General features: G+C 35.2%; 2 protein-coding genes and 1 long non-coding RNA gene across 3 annotated transcripts in view; 2 read left to right on the top strand and 1 right to left on the bottom strand.

Moving 5' to 3' along the window:
• rims3 (regulating synaptic membrane exocytosis 3) overlaps window positions 1-15,959 on the top strand; it is an 85,614-nt gene extending 69,655 nt beyond the window's left edge. Inside the window, exons 3-7 of the mRNA XM_058752646.1 lie at window positions 7,969-8,110; window positions 8,907-9,019; window positions 10,217-10,315; window positions 10,416-10,558; window positions 11,737-15,959. Of these exons, the coding sequence (XP_058608629.1) occupies window positions 7,969-8,110; window positions 8,907-9,019; window positions 10,217-10,315; window positions 10,416-10,558; window positions 11,737-11,949 (710 nt within the window). The 3' untranslated portion in view covers window positions 11,950-15,959. The remainder of the gene's footprint in view (window positions 1-7,968; window positions 8,111-8,906; window positions 9,020-10,216; window positions 10,316-10,415; window positions 10,559-11,736) is intronic.
• Window positions 15,960-16,108: 149 nt separating this feature from the next.
• On the bottom strand, window positions 16,109-20,620 carry LOC131525969 (forkhead box protein H1-like). Its single transcript, XM_058753994.1, has 3 exons — window positions 18,848-20,620; window positions 18,401-18,496; window positions 16,109-18,321 (listed from the first exon to the last, which is right to left on the bottom strand). The coding sequence occupies exons 1-3, from the start codon at window positions 19,076-19,078 to the stop codon at window positions 17,755-17,757; spliced, it is 894 nt and encodes a 297-aa protein (XP_058609977.1). The 5' UTR covers window positions 19,079-20,620; the 3' UTR covers window positions 16,109-17,754.
• Window positions 20,621-21,427: 807 nt separating this feature from the next.
• On the top strand, window positions 21,428-26,191 carry LOC131526053 (uncharacterized). The gene is made up of 6 exons (XR_009267366.1): window positions 21,428-21,645; window positions 21,746-21,796; window positions 22,094-22,177; window positions 22,475-22,601; window positions 24,668-24,782; window positions 24,964-26,191. It is a non-coding gene; the product is annotated as an uncharacterized LOC131526053 (long non-coding RNA).
• Window positions 26,192-27,330: the final 1,139 nt, after the last annotated feature.

Genomic DNA, 27,330 nt, shown 5'->3' with positions numbered 1-27,330 from the left:
AAAATGTCACATATTATATTTCCAAAACATTTGCTTGCCACAGCGTCATCTGTCTTTCCACAATCACATGTAGTTCAGTTTTAATTGAACACCTCAGTGAATGGTGACTGCGGTCTTGTTGCTCTGTGTTCCTGTGGCCCACACTGTGCATGTTCTCTCTGTACTTTTAGAAAGCTGTTCTCTTTCCCTCTGTGTCTCGCACTCGCTCTTGCAGTTATTTTATTTTAAAGACTGTGAGCTCCATGACAGTAAGCAAGTGTCTGCTGGGAATGCAATACTTGCAGCTCTGAAGTCTGCCTGTACGTCTTCTTTTGCAGAAACGACACTGTTGAGATTCATATCACTGTCAGTTTAGAACATAGCATGAGTTGTTTTTATGTTATTGAACCTTATGTAGACATTAATTTCATATGTTGCTCCATCCTAAAGTTCTAGGGATTTTTAACCTTTTTCTTAATCTCAGGATATTTTGAACTCTTCAGGTTTTGATATCTCACTCTCTGAAATACTTGTTTCATGAGTAAATTGTGACATTCTGCGGTTATTTTATTATAGATATACACAGTGGGGCAAAAAAGTATTTAGTCAGCCACCAATTGTGCAAGTTCTCCCACTTAAAAAGATGAGAGAGGCCTGTAATTTTCATCATAGGTATACCTCAACTATGAGAGACAAAATGAAAAAAAATCCAGAAAAATCACATTGTAGGATTTTTAAAGAATTTATTTGCAAATTATGGTGGAAAATAAGTATTTGGTCAATAACAAAATTTCATCTCAATACTTGGTTATATACCCTTTGTTGGCAATGACAGAGGTCAAACGTTTTCTGTAAGTCTTCACAAGGTTTTCACGCACTGTTGCTGGTATTTTGGCCCATTCCTCCTCTAGAGCAGTAATGTTTTGGGGCTGTCGCTGGGCAACAGACTTTCAACTCCCTCCAAAGATTTTCGATGGGGTTGAGATCTGGAGACTGGCTAGGCCACTCTAGGACCTTGAAATGCTTCTTACGAAGCCACTCCTTCGTTGCCCGGGCGGTGTGTTTGGGATCATTGTCATGCTGAAAGACCCAGAGGTTTTCACTCAAAATCTCACGATACATGGCCCCATTCATTCTTTCATTTACACGGATCAGTCGTCCTGGTCCCTTTGCAGAAAAACAGCCCCAAAGCATGATGTTTCCACCCCCATGCTTCACAGTAGGTATGGTGGTGTTTGGATGCAACTCAGCATTCTTTGAGTTTTTACCAAAAACTTCTATTTTGGTTTCATCTGACCATATGACATTCTCCCAATCCTCTTCTGGATCATCCAAATGCTCTCTAGCAAACTTCAGACGGGCCCGGACATGTACTGGCTTAAGCAGGGGGACACGTCTGGCACTGCAGGATTTGAGTCCCTGGCGGCGCAGTGTGTTACTGATGGTAGCCTTTGTTACTTTGGTCCCAGCTCTCTGCAGGTCATTCACTAGGTCCCCCCGTGTGGTTCTGGGATTTTTGCTCACAGTTCTTGTGATCATTTTGACCCCACGGGGTGAGATCTTCGTGGAGCCCCAGATCGAGGGAGATTATCAGTGGTCTTGTATGTCTTCCATTTTCTAATAATTGCTCCCACAGTTGATTTCTTCACACCAAGCTGCTTACCTATTGCAGATTCAGTCTTCCCAGCCTGGTGCAGGTCTACAATTTTGTTTCTGGTGTCCTTTGACAGCTCTTTGGTCTTGGCCATGGTGGAGTTTGGAGTTGGACTGTTTGAGGTTGTGGACAGGTGTCTTTTATACTGATAACATGTTCAAACAGATGCCATTAATACAGGTAACGAGTGGAGGACAGAGGAGCCTCTTAAAGAAGAAGTTACAGGTCTGTGAGAGCCAGAAATCTTGCTTGTTTGTAGGGGACCAAATACTTATTTTACCGAGGAATTGACCAATTAATTCTTTAAAAATCCTATAATGTGATTCTCTGGATTTTTTTTTTCTCATTTTGTCTCTCATAGTTGAGGTATACCTATGATGAAAATTACAGGCCTCTCTCATCTTTTTAAGTGGGAGAACTTGCACAATTGGTGGCTGACTAAATACTTTTTTGCCCCACTGTATATATAATTATGGTAAACTGTAGAATTAGCTTTGGTCTAAAGCAATTAGTGTCTCTTGTATCATATGCATCTCTTTTCACATAAAATCATTTCATAAGAGTGCTGCTCAATAGGATTTATTTTATCCTTCCAAACTTTTAAAATTTAATTAAATGGGTGCTGCTGTGATTGTTTCATCTGACTAAATTACACTACTCTACAAAGTTTGGCATCTTTGATTTTTTTTTTATGCATTTGAAAGACGACTTTTATGCTCTCTGAGGCTGAATTTATTTGATAAAAAATACAGTTAAAATCACTGATTTCTATTGTAGTATGTTTTCAAATGTAATTTATTCCTATGAGTCAAAGCTGAATTTTCAGCATCATTACTCTAGTCTTCAGTCACATGATCCTTCAGAAATCATTCAAATCATTCAAATATTTGCTGTTCAATAAACATTTCTCATTATTATCAATGCTGAAGGCAGTTGTGCTGCTTCATATTTTTCATAGAAACTGTGATACGATTTTTTCATGTTTTTTTGTTTATGAGTAGATGAATAGAAGGTTCAACAGAACAGCATTTATTTGAAATCTATGTTTGCTCTCTCTGTTATTTTTACACTTTGTATGTTTACTTCAAAAATATACCAAACCACAAACCTTCTTTTCTCTTTTTTGTGCACATCTGAGCTTGGAAGAAATATTTGACTCTTATCAGATGAACTCTTTTAGAAGGATAATGCCCATATGTGGTATGATGACAGAACTTTAATGAACTATCCCTTTAATTCCCTTTAAATACTAAGAACAGTACTGTAGTATGCATATCAGAGTGTTAGTCCTGCGGCTCATTGTCTTATTGGCTCCTATCTGATCCTGGATGTAATTATGAAGTCATCATCACTGTCTGTTGCTCTACACCTTACATTACCTCTGAGATGTCATCTTTGGCACAGAATGGAGCACCATGTTTTTCTCTTTATCTCTTTCTTAACGTCAGCTGATCTGCAGCCTGTTTCTCCCTCTCTCTCTCGTCCACTCACTCACTTTATACGGTGAGGTCAGCAGCTTGGCCGTCATCGCCAGGCTCTAACAGATTGCTGGATGCGCTTGTCTTGTGCATCTTCCAGGTTTGTGAGCCGCTTGCCATCATTCTACAAACTCATGGACATCTGAAAGAGTTAGAGGCATGGTTGACAGAAAAACACCCCGGAGTATCACACAGCCAGACCTTTGACTTATGGCAGGATACAACAGGGCTGACGGCACACCTCATGAAAATGTGCTTTTCACTGCTCCCATAGTGTACAGCTACAGAAAAAAAAAAAGTATGTTTTTATTGAACATTGATGGAACAACACATTTTGTGGAAGCCGTTTTTATATAGCACTTTATACAATACAGACTGTTTCAAAGTAGCTTCACAGTAATAAAAAGGAAAATAACAGAATCAATGATGCAGACAGTTTCAGATAAGAGACAGATGTTAAATTCTGCTGTAAAGCAGCTCTACAATGACAACAGTGTAGTTATACAGTTCACTAGCATAAGCAAAAGGCACCCAAGTATTGATACAAACACTGTACTTTAGTGTTTTGCATAATATTTAAATTAATAAATGTTCAAATCAATCACTTCAGCAAAGTTTTTAGTATTTTCTGTTCATTTTGATAAATCGAGAAACATATTATTTTTCAGTAAATACATGCTGTCAATAAATGTTCATGAAAAATGCAGGAAAATTAAAAATAAATAAATAAAGATTCTGAAAGCTTTGATGGAAATCCGATAATAATTTAATATGGCTTTACAGTAGTAATAATAAATATTTTATTATGCTATATATATATTTGTGCTGGGCAAAATAAAAGTTTTTATGTACATAATATATATATATGTGTGTGTACTGTGTATATTTTTACGTATACATAAACACACATGCATGTACAGTACATATTTAAGAAAAATAGGATATGTTTATATATTAAAATATATTTATATAGAATATAAGTTATATGAATATAACTATTGTCACAGCTTCAAGGGACGCACAGGAATCAGGAGACAAGGAATTCACAAAATGAGAGTATTTAATTCAAATGGGAACACAGGCAGAGTACACACTCAAAGACCAACAAACATGAACTGAATGGACTGGGGCTTATAATGACAGGACAATCAAGGAACTAAGGAGACACACCTGGAATCAAATTAACACATTCAGACTGGGAAGAAACTGGGTCACAGGGAACACATGGGGAGCAAAAACACAACAAAACAGCCCAGGGGCGTGACAACTATATACATGTAAATATTTTATAAATATATACTGTATGTGTGTGTCTTTCTTTATATATAATAAATATACACAGTACACACACATATATTATGTACACAAAAACTTTTATTTAAATATTTTTTTATTTAAATATTATGGCTTTTATATGTAGACTATATTTCATATATTTAAAATTATATTTATTATCTTGCCTTTAGCCCCAACAGCAGGTGCACTTTTTTTTCCCCAAAAACAATATTTTGACATATTCTTCAGTTATTGAAACCTGTTGATTGAATTACCTCAAACAAAACTAAAAATCATTAACAAGACATTTGTCTTAAAGGTGTCATCGGATGCCCATTTTCCACAAGTTGATATGATTATTTAGGGTCTTAATGAAAAGTCTATAACATACTTTGTTTAAAATTTCTCAATGGTAGTGTAAAAAACACCTTTTTACCCTGTCAAAAACAGCTCTGTTTTCAGCAAGCTGTTTTAGTTGATGTTCCTTTAAATGCTAATTAGCTCCGCTCACCTCGCCCTTCTCTTCCGTGGGGTGACGAGCCGTTGATACTGTTTATTTTAGCTGTGAAACTTGTTAACTAGCACATTATAAGGAAAGGCGATTTGCAAAGATTCATAAAAGAACCTTATACTCACTTCTTCTGTAGGTGAGGCTGGATCACGAATGATTCGCGCGAACATAATTGCATTTAGGCAGATCAGGGGGCGCATTCCCTTCAAAAACAAAGGTAATCCACTGCGTCTTCAGTGGCTCAGATGTCGGCAGTAAATGACGACTGCTATGTTCATTATTACATCCGACAACAGCTCCTCAATCCTCAATTGCTTAGGAGCCATTCTTGTCTACTCCTGCTCCGGAGTCGAAACAATGGTGGACAACAAAGGTAAAACGTTACTGTCAATCAACAGTCGTGGGAGGGCCTGGGTCTGTGTGACGTCACACAGACAGGCATCTGAGATCGGCTCGATTTGAGAGAGGAAAAATGATTTAACGAGATTTAAAAAAAAACACTGGGTGGATTTGTATCATTATAGGGTGGTTGTGTACAAACATTGACAACATTCAGTTCAAACAACTTGTAAAAGTGCATGTCACATCCGATGACCCCTTTAAAATATTTTCTGTAATTTTATTGATTCTCATTTGCTACATTAATCTATTCTATAACATTTAAAAAAAAAAAAACATTAATTAGCTCAAATTAATGCAGAATCAACTTTGTATTGCTTCCCATCCACAGGGAGTTTGATTGACAGGTTATCTGACCAATCAAAACACCAATCAATTAGTTTTTTCGACAAACAAACCAAACAGGAGAGTAGTTGAAAGTTGAAAAATTTTCTGCGGTTGAAACAAGTACCTTCTGATGTTCATTCATGTTTATTTAATGCTATAACTAGTAAAGATAAAGAGATGATATGAGAGATGAAAGATGTGAAGCCAAGAACCTGGAAAATAGCACTCATAATATCAACCCAGTACTCTGTAAATGCAGTTTGGTTTTCCAGCGGGCAGCTCAGAGCTCGCTATTTCCACAAGTGCTCTCAGGTTTTGTGTGCAGTATGCATCAGATAGTCAGTACTTTTGCTTTTTCTTGTCACTTTTGGAGCTCAGCAACATGGGTACCACCCTAGTGTGCACTTGATAATGGATGTAGCACTTTATACTCCCAGGTGACTTCCAACGGGAGCCCCTGTGAACATGAAACATGAAGGTTTTTAGTTCGAAAGTTAAATTTAGCATTGTTTATTATCACCTTATACTGTGTTTTTGATGAGCCCTGTTACAAATTTAACCACCATTTTCATGTGGTTTATCTCTTCTGAGTTCCATATTTGGTGCTTGAGGACAAAAGCAAAAGCATTTGAGTGATCATCATGCTCTTCTGCTATGTCTGGATTGATTGTTTGGCAGGAAAGTATGTCAGCTAAATTCAGCAGCTGTAAACAGCTGGAAGTCACGCAGAGTATGGGTACAGATGAGTTTACATTAGTACCCGAGTAAATGACTGCTGGTATGAAATATGACTAGACTATATAAGCTCAGCTGTCTTTTTGATAAACACTTGAGCTGTTCATGCAGTGTGGTTTTAAATGGCATTCAATTTTAGGAGTTTAAATCTGTGCCACTTTCCATTACACTTCAATGTCTGACTTTTTTCAAGTATTAAAGGCATAAAGGTCTTGCCCTTCCTGACTGTATTGTAATCATACAATGTTATAATTTTGATATAATCGATTGAAATGTTAATTAATTAATTGCATTAAAAACATTTTTAACTATTAACTAATTTCTCATTGCCATGCTCATCCACCATTATTTAACATCATCAGATTAAAACTGTTTTCTTACACATTTAGTGTTGATTGCATTCATGAAGCATAGCCATTCAACTCTGCTACTGTGTGACTGAGAAAATATTATAGTTTTATTCATAATTTTAATGAATTCTTTGACATTTTAATTGTAATTTTAATTTTAATGAATTCTTTGACATTTTTAATTGTAATTTTTAGTAATTTTGTTGTGTCTTTGTCTTTTTATCCAATTTTTAATGTCATTTTTACTCCAGTTAAACTAAATGAAAATGAGAAATGTTTCTAACTATCTGAAATAAATAAGTTATTTTTAAGTAATTTATTTCAGTTCAAATGTATTTTATTAATTTTATTTAAAAAAAAATTTTATGGTTTTATTTTTAGATTTAACTACAATAATAGTCAAACAAATAAATTAATTTATAGAAAAAATAAGTTTTATTTAAAAAAAACCTTTTGATCCCAAGTTTGCTGACCCCTGTTGAGTGACAGCTACTTTTAGGCTAAATATGCAACCCATTTACCCATTATAGTATTTTTTTCTATTTATTATTATTAATTTATATATTTTTTAAATTTGTTTTGATATTTAATGTGTATTGCTAATAAAAAGCAATATGATACAATGTTTCATTTAGACATGTTGGTAGGAGGGTTGCAAAAACTGCAAACCCCTTAAAAGTGAATAACAATTAAACGATTTAATGTTTAGTTTGGCCTCCTGAGGTTGACAAACCAGCATTTCTGACTAATCATTTCACTGATCATTTGCTGAAAAAGAAAAGAATATGCACTCACCGGACACTTTATTAGGTATACCTTTCTAGTATCGGATTGGACCCCGGATTTGCCTTCAGGACTGCTTTCATTTTTCGTGGCATAGATTCAGCAAGGTGCTGGAAACACTCTTCCATATTGATATGGCAGCATCACGCAGTTGCTGCAGATTTGTTGGCTGCACATCCATGATGCAAATCTCTCGTTCCACCACATCCCAAAGGTGCTCTATTGGACTGAGATCTGGTGACTGTAGAGGTCATTTGAGTATAAAATTTCAGCAGAATGTCTTGACCATGTCTACATGCCTAAATGCATTGAGTTGCTGCCATGTGATTGGCTGATTAGATGCTTGCAGTTGAACAGTTGTACCTATTAACCTGGCCAGTGAGTGTATATATATTTTTAAGGAGTTTCCGTCTAGGGGTTTTGTTGTCCTGTTCATGGAAAGTGAGCGGGGTTGCATATGTGTGTGTTTTTGTGTAGATGGTGGAACAAAGAAGCTGCGCAGCACCATCCGGCGGAGCACAGAGACGGGTATCGCAGTGGAGATGAGGAACCGTGTCACACGGCAGGGCAGTAAGGACTCAACAGATGGCAGCACCAACAGCAACAGCTCTGATGGGACGTGAGTGTGACCCACCACCTCACACATTTAATCACTGCGTCTGAATGCGCTTAGATCTCACAAAACATGTCCATATTTCAAAATCAAAAGAAAAAAAAGATATAAAATTTCGCATAAAATAAGGAATATGGAATGGTTTTATTTAGATCATAAATTAAAGGCAGTACAACAGTATTTTACAATTTTAATAATATGATATGATAACATATTTGTTTCACATTACAGCAGGAAATGTGTTTAATTGCCATGAAAATAATGTCACAACTCAAATATGGTGCAGTATGATTAGGACTGCAACAACTAAATGTGTAAATAATGAGTAAATAATGAGTAATCATTTTAAAAAGGAATAAAATGATTACATTATATATATATATATATATTAGTGCTGTCAAACGATTAATCGTGATTAATCGCATCCAAAATAAGAGTTTTTGTTTACATAATATATGTGTGTGTACTGTGCATATTTATTATGCATATACAAATACACTCGCATACAGTATATATTTTGAAAATATTTACATGTATATATTTTTTTATACACACACACACACATATATAGATATATAGATTAATCAGTTAAAAATCAAGTCAAGGTCATAGCTAGGTCCAGCCCTAAATATGCTCAGATCTTGACATGTTTCATTAGACTCACTCATCTGTGTGATGTGAGGTACTGTCACAGTAAATGATGAAGTAGCACTATATATTGTTCTGGTTAGAAACAAACCTGCTTTGTATTGATGAGTTTGATTGATCACACATTTCACACATCACACCGGGTGTATTTCAGCTTCATCTTCCCCACCACTCGCCTCGGCCCTGAGAGCCAGTTCAGTGACTTCCTGGACGGTCTGGGTCCCGCTCAGATAGTGGGGCGGCAGACATTAGCCACACCGCCGATGGGTAAGATGCCTGCATACTGGCCAGAATACACTCAAATACAACAATCAGCTTCATAAAAAATGAATATTTTGCATTTTTATTCTGGATTCATATGAAATATGTTACGCATTATAACATGTAATAAATTCATGTTTAAAAAAACATAAAAATAGAAGTAATTATGAAATTACATATAAAGATATTAATGTTCTACTTGTGTGGGTCAGAAAAGGTGCTTTAAAGTTAAGCTAAATGCATTTAATTTAAGTACACTCTTAAAAATAAAGGTGCTTCAAAAGGTTCTTCACAGCGATGCCATAGAAGAACCATTTTTGGTTCCACAAAGAACCATTCAGTCAAAGGTTCTTTAAAGAACCATCTCTTGCTTACCTTTCTATAATCTGAAGAACCTTCTTTCACCATCAAAGAACCTTTTGTGAAACAGAAAGGTTCTTCAGATGTTAAAGGTTCTTTACCATTTAAACAAAAAGGTTCTTCTATGGCATCGTGAAGCAGCTTTATTTTTAAGAGTGTATAATGCATTTTTATTGAATTGCAATTACAATTAAGTGATTAAGTTTTCGAAAACATTTCAGAAACCATTAAGTTCATAATTATATTACAATCCTGTAAATAACAATGGGTTATTTTTAATTTTTGTTTTAATTGCATATTAAAATGTCTTGGAACATTAACTGATTTGACTGCCAAACATAAAAAAAAAAAAAAAAAAAAGATTTATTCGTCAATTTGGAAATAGATGATCAAGTTGAGCACATTGCTATGTGGGGTATAATGTAGTACACTCTAAATAATCCATGAAAATATAGCACAATATACTATATTAATATGAAGGATTTATCCAAATAGATTTTTTTATGGGTGTTTTACCTGTATTTTTGAGCATAGTATATACCTAATATAAACTGTATAAATAATATTGTACTGTGCTATTCTGTATCACTCTGTGGCACTCTGCATAATCTGCATAATCTCCAGGTCTGATAAATGTCAACCTTTTCAAGAGCTCATGGTGACTGAACTGGAGTTACTGACTTGTTAGACATAATAATACGTTTCTAATTCCTTCATTTATTATCAAATATCAAGGCAGAATCTCTCAGGAGTGGAGGTTGTATCTTGCTCTTTGTCTCCATCTGCTGTTGATTGATCCCATTGCAAGAAGGCTTTCATAAGCGAATGGTTTCCTCTGTGTAGGTGATGTTTACATCGGTGTGGTGGATAGAGGGGGTCAGTTAGAGGTCGAGATCATGCAGGCCCGAGGTCTGACCCCTAAACCGGGCTCAAAAACATTCCAGGTAACCCACCATTAAACATGTTTGAGTTGAATCATTTAATTCACCTGTTAGGCAAGAACACAGAACACTGTTTTATCATTCAGTGTTTTCTTCTCTATCAGCAACATATGTAAAGGTTTATGTCCTGGAGAATGGAATGTGTCTCGCTAAGAAGAAAACCAAAGTGGTGAAGAAAACCCTGGATCCAACCTTCCAGCAATCCCTGATGTTTGACGAGAGCCCGCAGGGGAAAGTGCTGCAGGTATTCAGTCAAAATCACTCCGCTGTCCTTCACAAAACACATTCTTCAGAAAACAGCGTACTAGCATCTAAATATACAGCGGTCCCAAAAAAGTATTTAAGGCCATACAACTTTTTAACAGTCTTGCACAGCCTTATTTGAAACACAGGAGTGAATTTGACACAATTCATATTTTGTACAGCCTTTGTAGTATAAAATATATTCTTAAAATATTGAATATGATCAAACACTAAAAAATAACATTAAAGCATATACCAGATTAATTAACACAAACAGTAGTTTTATGTGGTGTTAACCTTGCTATTTAATATTTATTATTATTATTATTAATACAGTAATACAGTATATATATATATATATATATATATATATATATATATATATATACATACATGGTTGCAATATTGATCTTATTATTATTTTTTAATAGTATTTTATGCTGACCAAGGCTGCATTTATTTGATTAAACATACTGTAGAAACAGTAATATAGTGAACTATTATTAGAATTTAAAACAACTCTTTTATTTTGAATATATTTTTAAATGTAATTTATTCCTGTGATCAAAGCTGAATTTTTAGCATCATTACTCCAGTCTTCAGTGTCACATGATCCTTCAGAAATCATTTGAATATGATGATTTGCTGCTTAAGAAACATTTCTTATTGCTATCAGTTGAAAACAACTGTGATGCTTAATATTTTTGTGGAAACTGTTTTCAAGATTTTTCAAGATTCTTTGATGATAAGAAATTAGAAAACAACAGCATTTATTTGAAATAAATATTTTGCTACATTATAATATGTATTTACTACACATTTTCCTGAAAGGGGTCCTTGCTGAAAGTATAATCTCTTAAAAAAATTAAATAAAAAAATCTTACTAATCCCAAATTTTAAATAGTATTGGTTTTTTACTGTTTTATGGCAGAAATTTTTAATTATAAATTATAAAACAAAATATGGACTGGTCAAAATTAAGACAAAAACTGCATTGTGGCATTTTTAAATGTGTCCAAAAATTAAGACATTAATTACATTAATTAATGACAATTAAGCATTATGTAAGAAACTCAAATCAAATCAAGCCAAGTGCAAATGCTGAAGTATATTTAGAGCCACACTATATTAAACCTCTCCACATGCTGGTCCTTCACTTGTAACCTTTAACCTCTCCAGGTGATTGTGTGGGGTGATTACGGCCGCATGGACAGCAAGTGTTTCATGGGAATGGCTCAGATCCTCCTGGATGATCTGGATCTGTCATCAATGGTGGGCGGCTGGTACAAGCTCTTTCCCACCTCCTCTCTGGCAGACCCCAGCATCGGCCCCCTGACGCGCCGACTCTCCCAGTCCTCACTCGAGAGCGCCACCAGCCCCTCTTGCACCTAGACACGTCCACGTCCCCTTCTAAATATGCCCGTCTTCTCTATCTCTACGTGTGTATCTTTGTTCAATATACCCCATCACTGACCCCTAACGCATGAACACACACCCTGATAGATACAGCCAACTCTCCCGGGGCTGGAACGCTCCTCTTTACCGATACAGATATTAAGAGTTGGATACAAATCGGGCGTGACACATATAACACACACACACATCCTGGCAGATGGATATGGGTGTAACCAGCAACATGCAGTCGTAGGGTTGTGAAAAATCAGTCATGGCTAGTTACATACAGATCCATTGTCCGCAGGTCAACCAATAGGGGCATTTAATAAACCCGCTGAGAAATATCCCTGACAATGTAGCATTCGTGTTGGCGTCACGTCACACAGGAAGCAGAATGGGTTCTCCAAGGCTAGTAGTTTCCAGACCCTCGAGGGTCAGTCATTTCTCTATGCCAAACCCGAATAAAGTTTTATTTTTTAAAAACCAAAGCAATTGTTATTATCTGTAGTGTTATATGGATATGTAGCAGAGTCAGTGACTTAGATGAGATGCAAAAAACAAAGACGTGTTAGAAAAACTCGTAAGGTGCGGTCACGTTAGCGAAATTTTGTTGGCAAAGGAATCCATTTTCAGTTGTCGATAGTGTAGCGGCGTATTAAGTCACTTTCATACCAAGCAACTTTTGGCGTGGCAATTTCGCATGACCAACTTGAAGATGAACAAAACCTGCGTCGCGACTTTTTTCGCCCTTGTGTGAAATGGATTCCAATAGAAATGACTGGAATTCGCCTGTAAAATTTCGGTAAACGTGATCGTACCTCTAGACTACATTCACAATTAAACTTTTAAAGGGCAGGGCTTTACTCCACATGTCAGGTTATTTATTAGAAATGCACACGATTCCTGTCGCATAAAGTAGCGTATTCTTTTTTTTCCTTTTCGGAGAGCTGAATAAATAAATATATAGATCGATATTTGTGTTTATGTATTTATCGACTGCATTCTGCACGTTAACTCGCAACTCTTGCTGAGCAAAATATGTAAAGTGCTATTTTAAGCTTGCCTTTAAAATTACGTAGACTTATAGATAGTAGGTTATTTATTTTGCTAATGTTTCAATCTCACTTTTTGTCTGAACAACACCATCTGCACCGAGTTGCAGACGTAGTCGAGGGAATCGAACCCTCCGCAGGAGAACCAACTGTCCTGTTAAACCAGCAACCCTCATACACAGCTGCATTGTGGGATATGCCGAACGGTGTCCGCTGGCAAGCAAGAAAACTTTTCTTGTAGCAAGTAGCAAAGCTTTCTGGGAAGTCGGAGCCGCATTAGACTTTACCGCCTCAAGTAGTTTTGGGTTTCTTTCTACCAGCATTTGGAACTGTTAAAGGCCTTTCCCATTTCCTGTTACTCTCAGGAGGTCACGCTGATCAAAAAAACACACACACGCAACAATATGAGGACTGGTGATGGGGTCGCTCTCTCAACAGGATCTTGAAGCCCAAATCAAATGGTATTCTGTAAGCTCCTGGACACTTTTTTTTTTTTTTTTGGTCTGTCGAACCATTGTGACTATTCCTGTCCAATCAGCAGTCTTCTTTAGCTTCATCTCTGAAGCTGAGTGGCTCTAGACGCTTTCTTCAGTCGATCTTCGGTGTTATGGAGACTTGTGGAAGGAAAGCAGCACTGTAGGTAAAAAACTAAGTATTCATCCCACTCCTGTCAGCCTCCTAGATTTGTTTTCATAGCTCCTTTGAATATATCAGAGCCGGAGAAGGTACCTTACATATCATAGTATCTCTGCACCAGTTTATTCATGTCAAATCAGTCACATCTTCTGCAGAGGTGATGGCATTTGTGACACTACCAGTAAGAACCAGAACATTATTCATTTATAAATTCCCATATGGATAATTTGGCAAATCATTAAAGACGTTTGTATAATTCAATCTGTTTAAACTCTCTTTGATAGAAGCGCACAAACTCTATTGTTTGATTCTCTGGTTTGCATCATGATGGTGTAGATAGATCTGCTTTTGAAGGCGGATTATGAGACCGTCAGCAAACCGTTTCATCTGAAATCATTTTGAATCGCATCAGCGTTTGAAGTTTTTTAGTGTCAATGTCACTGCTACACTGCTACAGTGATCAAGATGTACAGCACAAAATTTCACCATTTATCTGGATGTTCATAAGAAAGTGTGCCTCACATTCCATACTTTCAAAATCTCTTGTTTTAATTATCCTAGGCCATTCCATCAATGCACTTTACATGCACATGTTTCAATGCATTTGGTAGATGTAGATACTATAAAACACTTAATTTTTGTAATGAATGGTCATGTTCATATAGAGATTTATCTTTAAATCCTGAGAAACATGTAGTCATTGCTCGTGTCTTTATTTATCTTTTCTCTGTTCATTTAGATGTTTTGCTTCACAAAGAATCTTTAATGACAATTTCAATTATAATTGACAAAATTGTTACAAAAACAGCTGAATCAGAAGACACATTGTGCACACTAAATATATTTGCATTTTAATTGTTTTTGTAAGGCCAAAATTATAAGTTGGACCAAAAAAATGGGACTTTACACTTTCTTGCTTTCATTCGAAATTGCGAAATATGTATTTTACCCATGCCAGATTTAACATATTTACAATATTTTACTTTTCAGCCCGTCGCTGTTGTTCAAACTCTGAGGTTTTGCCTTTAAACATACAAAACGATTTTCTGCTATCTTTCACATACATGTCTTGCTTCTTTTGTATGTGCACAAATTTGATTGTGTTGCACCTTTGTCTTTTTCACTAACAGACAAACGTCTGTACGTTAAATTAGGAACAAAAAATGACTTCTTAAGTCTAACTTAAGATGAAATTGTATTACTGTACTGAAAACAAATTGTATTTGCAGCTGAATGTTTGTCCTTGGTAAACACATATGAAATGACTATTAGATATTGATATTTTTTCTATGTAATTTTACGTACTTGGGAATTTGGGATAATATACGTGTCCCTTTACTGTACAATGAAGTAGTTGCAAAATCTTACTGCTCTTGCATTTTTGCAAAATGAAGAGTCTGAATGCATGAATATTTGTACTGTACTGCTCTATTTTTTCAGGTGTAGTGGATGGATGTAGTTTGTTGCAGTCCATAGCTAAACCAAATGCAACATTGACAAAAAAAAATCTAGATTTGCCGCTTCCAGATTTCTGTGGTTTGGATGCGTTTTGATATTTTATCATGGAATGAGAACGATCAGATCTGTTTTGTTCTGACAGTTATCAGATACAGCTAACAAATGCTTCTGTGATGTGCTGATAATCTGTAAATACCAATCTTGAGTATGATGTTGTAACTTCTGAATAAGATACCAGAAAAAGGGGCTGGCATCTGGTTTGTTTAAATTCTTGGTGTTGAACCATGTCATGCTTTTATATGCGAGACCACTTCATGCTTTTCAGTTCATACATGGTGAAGCCTGAAGAGTCTTTCTTGGCAGTTTTATGGCATGTGCAGTTTATATGTGAGTGTAAGTGACACCAGCCTGACTGGGGAATGATCTTAACACACTGAATACAGATATCAATATCAATGTGATGTTATGATGTTAGCTGAATAAACCTGACAGAGTGTTTCTGTGTGGGCCAACAATCATAGCGGAAACAGTTGGATGTGGTCAACCTGGTATTCATGCTTACTTTTTATTTGCATTCAGAAATGGACGTCAGATTGTAAAACTGAGAATGATGTGTAAATTTGAACATTTATTTTATTAGATTTTGCTTCGTCAGGTACTGTATGATGTATATAAATTATATAAATGTTGACATTCAAATAGGAATGTAATCCCTTTACATCTTTCTGGGCCAGTTAAAGAAATAGTTCACCCAAAATGAAAATTTACTCACCCTCCGGCTATCCAAGATGTAGATGAGTTTGTTTCTTGGAGAAATTTAGCATCACATCACTTGTTCACCAATGGATCCTCTGCAGTGAATGGGTGCCGTCAGAACGAGAGTCCAAACAGCTGATAAAAACATCACAATAATCCACAAGACATTAACTGATAGATTGGAGTGGTGTGGATTACTTGTGAATTATTGTGATGTTTTTATCAGCTGTTTGGACTCTCATTCTGATGGCACCCATTCACTGCAGAGCATCCATTGGTGAGCAAACGATGTAAGGCTAAATTTCTCCAAAACGGTTCCCATGAAGAAACAAACTCAGCTATATCTTGGATGGCCTGTGGGTGAGTAAATTTTAAGAAAAGTTTCGTTTTTTGGGTGAATTAATCTTTTAAACCCTTGTGAAGTCTTTTTATGAACCCCTAATACTGTTTTTGTTACGTTTGTGAACAGATATAAAGACTAATGAGGATATATTGAGCTTTTATCTTATTTTTGTAAAAAGAATGATCTTACAGAGTGGTTTGTTGGATGAAAGGCGGTGGCTTGTTTATTGCCTTACTTGAGAGATTATTATAAGGCTTAGACATGTTACTGAAAGCCTTGAGCGTTTTGCTTTGATATTATTATTAATGATACTGAAGTATCTCTAACTTGAATGTACGTATTAAATATTTCATGTTATTGTATTATAAAACATATTTGTTTTACAGTGTCTGAATGACAGAATGACATCTTTACCTGGTATGTGTTGATGTTTAAAGGCTTGAGCACAACCTGGTATCTAATTCAATCTGTTTGCTATCACAATTGATTTTGATTTGAAAAACTAAGATGGATATCAGATATTAGGTGTGCCTGTAGGTCAAATGTAAAATTATTACAAATGTTCATATTATTCATGACATTGTGAACAGCACAAGACATTGTTGAGACATGCTCACCTTTGCAGACAGGTTTTCAACTTTCACAAGAGATGTAGCTACTTTTAAAATGATGTAACCCACTTCAGTTTAAGTCTTGCACTTTGAGAGAGCACGATCAAAGATTCATCAGAGCAAAAGTAGCCCCCAAAACTTTAGAAAATGATTTGAGCTGACAGTGCGCTGCTGTTTCAGACTAACAGAATGGAAACGAGAGCTGTATGGGGAAGCTGTAATTTTATACTTGTGCTTTGTAAATGTTTTCTATGTGCAGTATTTGATAATGTAAAACTGGTATTTTTGTGGTTTGTACGCTACAGAACTGATTATTTAAGGTGCACGCAGTTTTGTAAGAAAAGGTTGGGAAAATTTGACAAAAAAAAAAAAAATCATTTTGACTGAAGCCTGTATCTGCATGCATATTGACTGCTGGAAGCTGGAGGTCAATAAATTTTATTTGAATCATTCATTTGAATCTTTGTGTCTGAATGGAATATGTATAATTAAGTGGGTTTTAATCTTAACCCTATACACTCTTAAAAATAAAGGTTCTTTATTGGCATCAATGGTTCCACAAATAACCTTTACTATCCATGGAACCTTTTCATTCCACAAAAGGTTCTTTACAGTGGAAACAGGTTCTTAGATTATTAAAATGTTCTTCACACTCAGAATTTTTTTTTTTTTTTTTTTAAGAAATGTTCACTGAAGTGTTTTCTTTGGGGAGCCAAAACTCATTCTTCTATGGCATCTCTGTGAAAAGGTTGTAACCTTTATTTTTAAGAGTGTACTTGGGGGGGGGAAAATGTCATCTGCTCGCCCACACCACCCAACACTTAAGTTTAAAAACAAACTGTGATGTTTTATTTGGAAAATAAGAAGTTGGCAGATATTTTCAACAATGCAGAATAAATCAGTAAGATATGTACACTAAGAAAAGTAAGTGTATGTTAAGTGCAGTTTACATGTAGACCCAGGTCACAGGATTTGGAGTGAATTGCCTAATGCTCTCAGGTGCTGTACAGTAGGACAGTTCAGAGACTGAGTGCATCCTCGTGGAAGATCCACCGGAGGGACTGCAGCCTTCATTCAGGCCCAAACTGTAAGTAGGAAAAGAAAAGTGTGAATATGATCCACTGAAATCGGCGTATGAAGTCTGATGGGGCCAGTCCCATGTTTTCCTCTTGTAAGCCAAACCATGGTCTCCATTCGCGAGGCCCACAAACGCGTTTTCCAGGTTCCCAGTTGCACAAAGTGCAGGTCTGTTCCTCAGGGGGGCGCTGCTTTCCCGCTGCAGGAGGGACTCTATTGAAAACGGGCTGCTAAACTTCTCTGCTTCGGGGCGTTTGCAGGTCGCCCTGTTTTCCGTTTCATTCTTCACAGAGGAACTTTCCATGTTTTCATAAAAGTCAGGGAAGACGTCGCGCAAACCACTGAAGTGTCGTCGCAGTATCTTTGGGGTGATTTTACTTTCATCCACTTTCCAAAAGTTGCGCTTTGCATTTGGGTATTCTGGATTTATAGGCACCTGTAAATATGAAGGCAAACCACCATTATAGGAGTATAGCCTAATAATAACAATACGAGGAAGAAGAAGAATTACGTACCTTTACAAAGCAGTTGTTTGATGATAAACAGACTCTGATATTATTCTCAAGGCCTTTTCTGTCGCCATCCACATACAGCGTCACCTCATTCATTAACTGATGGAGGAAAACAAGACACAGTCAAACCAAAATATTATAGGCTAATAGCATATGTTTCTGATTTTGATTTATTTAATAAAGCACTCAGGAAAGTGCGTCATGCTTTTAAAATGAAATATGATAAAAGACAACAATGTTTAATAAATGTTTGCATTTAATTAGAAAATACAGGAAACAATTCATACGCCAAAAAAAAAGGGCTTGTAGGCTATCCTAAATTAGCCCATTGAATGTAGCTCGCGGTTGTAAAGGAGCGCAGTGATAGAGAATTCAACTCCAATCAGAATTCGTAGCTAACTATCTATTTTACACCGAGCGCATTGTCAGCTGTAATAAATTTGAACTTACCTTGTAAAACGTTAATTTCTTCTCAGGTGCGTTTTGAATGACATAAGCGATCAGACCCAGGTAGGTCATTTTGTGTTTGGAGTATCTCTTGTATTTTCTTCTGACCAGCATGTCCGCGCGCTCTCGCTGCATCTCTGAGAACATCTGATTCTGAAGCGACGATGAGAGTCTGTCGTGTAGTTTGTGGCCTATATATGAAGCACACCGGCTATAGAAGATGTAGATGCCCATTCCTCGTTAATGTCTCTTTTACATAATTGATGGAGGTGTTAACGTGGGCGGACATGCCTGGACCACCACAGTCGATTGGCGATAACTGTTTTTATAGGCTATTGTTGTAGGCCTAACACGCACAAGCATGAAATAAAGAGTCTAAAGATATGAATAAATAGGCTACATATAAATATAAACTCAATTTTACTGATAAAATCTTAAACGTTTTATTAAATAACTACGTTGTATCATGTATTTCAGTATTAGGCTATTTAACAAATAAACAAGAAAACAAACAATATTAAATAATCACCTTATATGCAATGTAATCATTTTAGTTTAAATAAATAAATAGGTAAAAGATAGCTAAACCTGCTCATAAGCACAATATTTTATTATCATCCACTTCACTTTCCAAAAGTTTAATTGTGCTTTTGGGCACTCTGGATTTATAGGATCCAGTAAATATAAAGGGAGACATTCGTAATAAATAGCCAGGAAGAAGAAGAAGAATAGGCTGTATACATTTACACAACAGTAGGTTCCCAACATTCCAGTGTTTATAGTCATGAGACATGAATTCACACATGGTGTTCGTGTGCAAATGAAATACGTCATACAGTAAGTGGTAACGAGTCAGTTTAACAGACTAGTTCACAAGCTCTTTAACTGATCATCACACTTAGTTAATATGGGCAAAACAAATGAACAGATAATACAGCAAATATTCTCTTAATGTAGTTATTAATAAAGATATTATTTACTTAATATGACTATATATCTTCTTACAGTCAGAACATTTTGATATTTACATTTAAATACTTTAGGTTTATTTAATATCAGCAGCATCCCAACTGTCCCTGTTTCATGAACAAACAATACACATAAAAAAACAAACAAACAAAAAAAACACTTTCTTTGCTCAGGACCAGGTTTTCCAAAGCACCTTATGTGAAAATTGTTAATATAGTTTATAGTATGCAATTCAATCTGCACAAAATACTAAAATGCATAATTGCACGTTTTTCCCCCTCAAATCATTCTGAACTGATATCATACAGCTCTATAATTGACGAGCAATATGTTCTCATCATCTCGCACAACGCTATGTCTGTCCTGGTCTTATAATTCAAGCCTTCAACAGGTGCAAACAATATTGAACATAAACAGAAAACAACTTGAGCATGTGCATGCAGATTAATTTTCTCACATCTGTTTGGTTATTAAATTGTCTGGCTCTATTCAATAATCTGTTATACATAGTGATAAAGTAGAACTGTTTCAGGACCTACAAGGACATTTTGTCCACAAGCCTATCTTTCTTTAAATTACAGTGATCTGGCTGACCACACTGGATATTGCCCATGAGAGGTTTAGAAAACACACTGCATCACTTTATTTGGCAAAAAAAAAAAAGATGGTGAACGTTTGACAGTGTAGAGACTACATGACTAAGATGTTAAACAACATGCATACTCTTAAAAGTGTCTTAACAAATAGTTAAGTGCAGTTTTACATGTAGACCCAGGTCACAGGATTTGGAGTGAATTGCCTAATGCTCTCAGCCCTTACGAAAATTAACCATGGTTTTACCACAGTAACCATAGTTAAACTATGGTTTTTGTAGTAAAACCACAGTAACTACATAATAAACCATGGTTTAACTATGGTTTTTGCAGTAAAACCATAGTAACTACAAAATGAACCATGGTTTTTATAGTTAAACCATAGTAAGCACAAAATAAGCCATGGTTTTACCACAGTAACCATAGTTAAACTATGTTTTTTGAAGTAAAGCCATAGTAACTACATAATAAACCATGGTTTAACTATGGTTTTAGTAGTAAAACCATAGTAGCTATACGAAATCAATCATTGTTTTACTGCAGTAACCATGATTTATCTATAGTTTTTGTAGAAAACCATAGTAATTGCAAAATGAACTATGGTTTACCACAGCATTTGCAGTAGACCATTACAAAATAACCCTTGGTTTTTCAACAGTATTAACTACAGATTTAGTTATTTCTTACTCTTAAAAAAATAGGGCTCAATGAAATAATCATAATTAATCTCATGATTTCTGAAAATGAAACAATCAAATAAAGTATTAATTTTTAGTTATAAATAGTGTTGTGGTGTTTTTTTTTTTATTAAAAAAGACCAGTAGATCAGTCCTTTTATACTTTTTACTCCTATTTTAATGCGGTTTTGCATGACTCAAAAAATGTATTAGGCCAGTTATTTAGCAAAAGCAAAGTTTAGTATAAAAATCATGTTTTAAAATGAAATAAAAAGGCTGAGTGACACAAATCTTAAAATATAATTTATTTTTTTATTTATCCCACTATCATACATTTTGCACCAATGTATTGGTCGTAGAACTACAAAATGAGTTTCAAATTCGCGATTTAAAGAAAGATTTTAAGAGGTTTGTGAATGCTGCATGACTGTGACGTGTTTAAATGGACTCGCGCGCTCATTCAAACGCTGCAGCGGCGGGAGTTTCCATGGAAACGGTGCACAACACTGTGACTGACGAACAGTAAATCTCCGTCTCTCGCTGCTGTTTTCACTGCTTTCAGGTGAGTTTAGTCCCTAAAATCACACAAATATCACACACAACTGTTCCAGACACTTTCTTACATGTAACTGACATGTTTCTGTTGAATATTTACTTCACAGAAATGTTTTACAGTCTTCGCAAAAGTCCGCTAGCATCTGTTTTCAGACGAGGTATGTTATAACTGAAGCTTGAGCTCTTATTTATGAAAGTTTGGGCTTTTAATCACATCTTTGTGTGTAGATGAGAGGTTTTGATAACTTTGTAAAGGGTTTGCTGTCAGTTTGTCAATGGTTTTTTGGAAGTTGTCTGACTTATTTAACCTAAAATATGTGCTGTATAAGTTACTGTTTTAACTGATAATGTTAATACTGAATTAACTGAATCTAACATTAGTTCAAAAGTGCTTTGATCTTTCATGGTAAACAAATATTGATAAAAAATAAAATAAAATTGTTCTGTGGTTTCAGGAGTGATAACATAATCTTTCTACAAGGGAAGAGAAGCTCCAAAATTTCTGAAGGGAGCTGCTGACAGAAATGCAGAAAACATAGGTGAGCATAGAAGAAATGCATTCATATGAATTTTTTTTTTCACAACATATTTTCTTATATCACCATGCATCTGTTATATTACAGTTCATTAAAGGAAGGTTTTGACAGGTAGTGACACAAACCTATACATGAATGTTAATAATTTTATTTTAAGAAATTGTTTGTGTATGTGTGTGTGTGTGTGTGTGTGTGTATGTACCGTTTTCTTTTCTGCATTTCACTTCTGCTCTAGCTTGCTTCCTTTAAATAAAGCTAAATATCGTTGGCTCTGTGATAAATTGCATATTATGTTTCTAGATTATGATGGCCGTGCAGCAGAGGAGCACAGAGTCTCCTTTCGGACAACATCTCTAAGTCGCTATGAACCATGTGACTAATAAGTAAAACCTCAAACATGCAGGACACTACTGTTCAAAAGTTAGAGGTTGGTATGATTTTTTAAAATGTTTTATGAATGTGTTTTTTAAGCAAGTCTTCTGCTCAGCACTACTGCATTTATTTGATTAAAAATACAGTAAGAACAGAAATATTGTAAAATATTATCATTTAAAATACCACTTTTTTATGTGAATATATTTTAAAATGTAATTTTTTTGCTATGATCAAAGCTGAATTTTCAGCATCATTACTCCAGTCTTCAGTGTCACATGATCCATCAGAAATCATTCCAAGATGCTGATTTGCTGCTCAAGAAACATTTCTGATTACTACCTTTGTTGAAAACAGTTTTTGCTGCTTAACATTATGGAAACAATACCATTCAAACATTTGTGGTAAGAAAATAAAGAAATTAATACTTTTATTAATCAAGGGTGTATTACACAGGGTTCCCACGGGTCCTTGAAATCCTTGAAAGTTTGTGAATCTGATTAAAAATTTTCAATGCCCTGGAAAGTTTTTGAAAATAAACAAACATGGATACAGGTCCTTGAAAATTCCATATTATTGGAATTATGTTATTTTGTGCGCTAATGTGTTATTTCGTCAACACTTTATGCATACTAGCTTGCTTGATTTACGTTGCACATTTATGTGTTACGTTAAGTGTTTCCCACGTGAGGTACTTTGTGTTGTTTGTTGCCATGATGTTCACACGCACACAAAACTACTAAGAAGGTACCTCAACGTTTCACAGACACACCGTGAAACATTGCAAAAGTAGGCTGAAATCACTGAAACGTGATGACTGGAAAATGCAAGTTTCAAGATATTTGGCTCACCAAAGAAGATTACAAAGAATGGCTTGCCAGAGATCCAAAGGATGTAATGTTGAATTGCTTTGCTTGTTAAGATAATGTAAAGCCACGAGGCAAGAAAAACTTAAAAACATATTCATCTATCTTAAAACTTCTGGTTACATGAGCCTAAGCTCTTTTCAATCAAATCCATGCAAAAGTTAATATCAGATCATTTTAGAATACAGTATAGTATGTACCGAATATTATTTAATTTTATGCAAAACAGAAATACGACAAATATCAGATTTCTGTCATATGGCCAAAAATAAATGCAAAAAAAAAAAAAAAAGATTTTTTGCATAGTTGTGTTTGACACATGAAAACTGTAACAATGTATCTTACAAGGTGACGCGATGTAACCTTTGCTCTCACTTGAAATGTGTCCCCACATTAAGTCCTTGAATTTGAGGGTATTTGGACCTGGAAAGTCCTTGAAAGGTCCTTGAATTTGAAGTTAACCAAGGTGTGGGAACCCTGATTACATTTATCAGAAGTAACAGTGAATACGTTTTTTAATGTTGGAAAAGATTTATATTTACTAAATTGTTTAATACATTAATAAATGTTGTTAATTGTACTTTCTATTCATCAAAGAATCCTGAAAAAGGTATCACCGTTTCCACAAAAATGTTATGAAGCAAAAACTGTTTTCAACTGTTTTAATAATAAGAAATGTTCTTGAGCAGCAAATCAGCATCTTAGAATGATTTCTGAAGAATCATGTGACACTGAAGACTGGAGTAATGATGCTGAAAATACAGCTTTGATCAGAGGAATAAATTACAATTTACAATATATTAAAATAGACAACAGTTCTTTTTAACGTGTAATTATATTTTGCAATATTACTATTTTCTCTGTATTCTTGATAAAATAAATGCAGACTTTGTGAGCAGAAGAGATTTTTTTTTCCCAAAAACACTGTAATGTTTCCAAAATCTTGACAGTTACTGTATAACAATTGTTACTATATTGCTTAAATACCATTAATTGGATGGATTTGTGGCCCAAGATGCTGGGATAGGCTTCAGCCCCCAAGACCCTAGAGAGGATAAGTGGTTTGGAGAGTGAATAGATGGATGCATGAACTTCCAAAATACTTTGACTTGCTTTGATTTTGTTTCTATTCTGACTGCTGTTCAGCTTAAAAATCCCTTTCCATTATCGTTGCTTGTCATTTTGCATCATTATACCTGTGCTAAACCTATTAAAATTAAGAAACTAATGAAAGGTTTTTTTTTTTTTTTTACAGGATCCTATGTACCCAGCCTCAACCATTCATCAGAAGGACTGTGAAAGCGGGAACTCTCTGAACCACCAGTGGCAGTTTCCACGGGATGAAAAAGGGCATAGTAGTGGATGATGAGGTACTGACATTAACCTGCCAAAAAAGGTTCCTCTATGACGTCGCTGCGAAACCCCCTTTTTGGTTCTTTCTGGCTCCTTTTTTTAAAAGTGTAGATGACTGTGCAACTGACCAATAACAACTGAGTATTCCAGCAAGCTGTTTATTAATATTGTGTATATATATATTCTTCTCATTTTTAGGTCCTGAGACCATATGGGGTGAGGATCAAGACAACCAAACCAAAGGTGGACTGTAACCTACTGGACTATATGATAGACTTCATACTGACAACTACTGCCATGTATGCAGCATGAAAAGTTTTTGAAAAGAGGGGCATTTCCTTCACCAAGTAAAAGTGTGGAGGATTCATCTGGCCTTCGTCGGCCCCCATGAGGTGACTCGATGTAGAATAAATCAACTTGCTTTAGGCTTGAAATGACTGAAATCTTCTAATGTGAGTTGATATCATTTTAAACATTCTTAAAAGTACTTCTCATTTCTTGTGAATGTATTTTGTAGTATGTGTAAAACTTTTCCAATGAAAGAACCTTTTTTACCTTCATTGACATTGTAATCAAGGTTGTTAATGCTATGGACTGCACACATCTGCCTGTGTTGGGCTTGTGTTTACAGGTTGTATAAAACTAGGCCTGGCTGCAACAACTAATCGATAATTAAAATAATCATCAACAAATTTGAATAGTGCATCAAAACAAACAGACCGCTCATAATTCTGACTAAAATACACATTTTGCTCAAATATTTTTTTGTTAGAAATTAAGTTTAAAACCCTACATGTAACACAAGTAATCATATTTATGAGAGCAGCAACAGTAAAGGCACTATTGTTGGAACTGTCCATTAATATAATATAATATAATTACTCTGTTCAGACGAATGATTGTGTTTGTTCCTCTTACCTCTTACAAGTTAACATTGTGTTTTTTTGTTTAAATTGTTTTAAATTCTGTTTCAAAATATTTTAGGTTTAGAATGTAATGTTTGTATTTTAACACTTTAATGCTTATAATGTACAGCAGAGCATAAGATAGATACATTCATTGTATTTGTTTTCATAGGCAGGATGTGAAATGACATTCTTTAAAATAATGAATTAAAATTATTTTAATTAAAAAAATAATGTATATATTTTATTTTAATTTTTATTTTTGTCATCCAATTACTAATATTAATAAAAAAAAATCTACAAATAAATTGATTATCAAAAAAATGTGTTAGTTGCATGCAGCCCTACATAAGATATTGTTAAAGAGGTCGGCGGTATAATGTTGTGTGTGAACACTAAGTCATGTTTATTTGTACAACATGTAATTAATTTCTATAGAGATAATGCATTATTACACTGAAACAATTTGCTATTTTTATTTTGTAAATTAGCAGAAAACCATCTCTACCACTGCAGTGCTTTATCACTATTTTTTAAATAAAGTTATAGTTCATAGTTCTGAATCATTTTGTCATGTGACAACAATATTTTCTTTCAGATGATGTAACTGCTATAATAAAGTCTGTATCATAGAATAGTAACTTGTCAATCTGTTTTTATTTTGTAGATGTTTGTTGAATAACTAGGCTTAAATACAATTTGAGGTACTTTAGTAAAACCATGGTTAAACTATGGTATTACAACCATAGTTAATTTGTGGTACTTGAACCATGGTTTTTAAAACCATGGTTCACACCAAAAAACCATGGTTACTACAGTCACGGTTTACTACAGTTGTACTATAGTATTACTACAATATAACTGTAGTAAAACCATGGTATCAGAACCATGGTTTTTTAAAACCATGGTCTGCACCAAAAAACCATGGTTACTACAGTCACGGTTTACTAGTCAAGTCAAGTCAAGTCACCTTTATTTATATAGCGCTTTTACAATACAGATTGTGTCAAAGCACTTAACAGTATCAAATTGGAGGATAGAGTATCAGTAATGTTTAATGATAAGATTAAACACTCAATTTTCAGTTAAAGGCATTTCATTATTGAATTCAGAGATGTCATTGTCTAGCTCAGTTTAGTTTAAATAGTATCTGTGCAATCAAATCGGCGATAATCGCTAGAAATTAAGTGCTTTGTTGTTTGTACTACAGTTGTACTATAGTATTACTACAATATAACTGTAGTAAAACCATGGTATCAGAACCATGGTTTTTTAAAACCATGGTCTGCACCAAAAAACCATGGTTACTACAGTCATGGTTAACTACAGTTTTACTATAGTAAAACCATGGTTAATTTTCGTAAGGGAGGTGCTGTACAAGTTCAGAGACTGAGTGCATCCTCGTGGAAGATCCACCGGAGGGACTGCAGCCTTCATTCAGGCCCAAACTGTAAGTAGGAAAAGAAAAGTGTGAATATGATCCACTGAAATCGGCGTATGAAGTCTGATGGGGCCAGTCCCATGTTTTCCTCTTGTAAGCCAAACCATGGTCTCCATTCGCGAGGCCCACAAACGCGTTTTCCAGGTTTCCAGTTGCACAAAGTGCAGGTCTGTTCCTCAGGGGGGCGCTGCTTTCCCGCTGCAGGAGGGACTCTATTGA

Source organism: Onychostoma macrolepis, chromosome 19, assembly GCF_012432095.1.
Source record: "Onychostoma macrolepis isolate SWU-2019 chromosome 19, ASM1243209v1, whole genome shotgun sequence".
In the NCBI taxonomy this organism is placed as follows: Eukaryota; Metazoa; Chordata; class Actinopteri; order Cypriniformes; family Cyprinidae; genus Onychostoma; species Onychostoma macrolepis.
The sequence above is the reverse complement of the archived record's forward strand: the minus strand, read 5'-3'. Positions and strand labels throughout refer to the sequence as shown.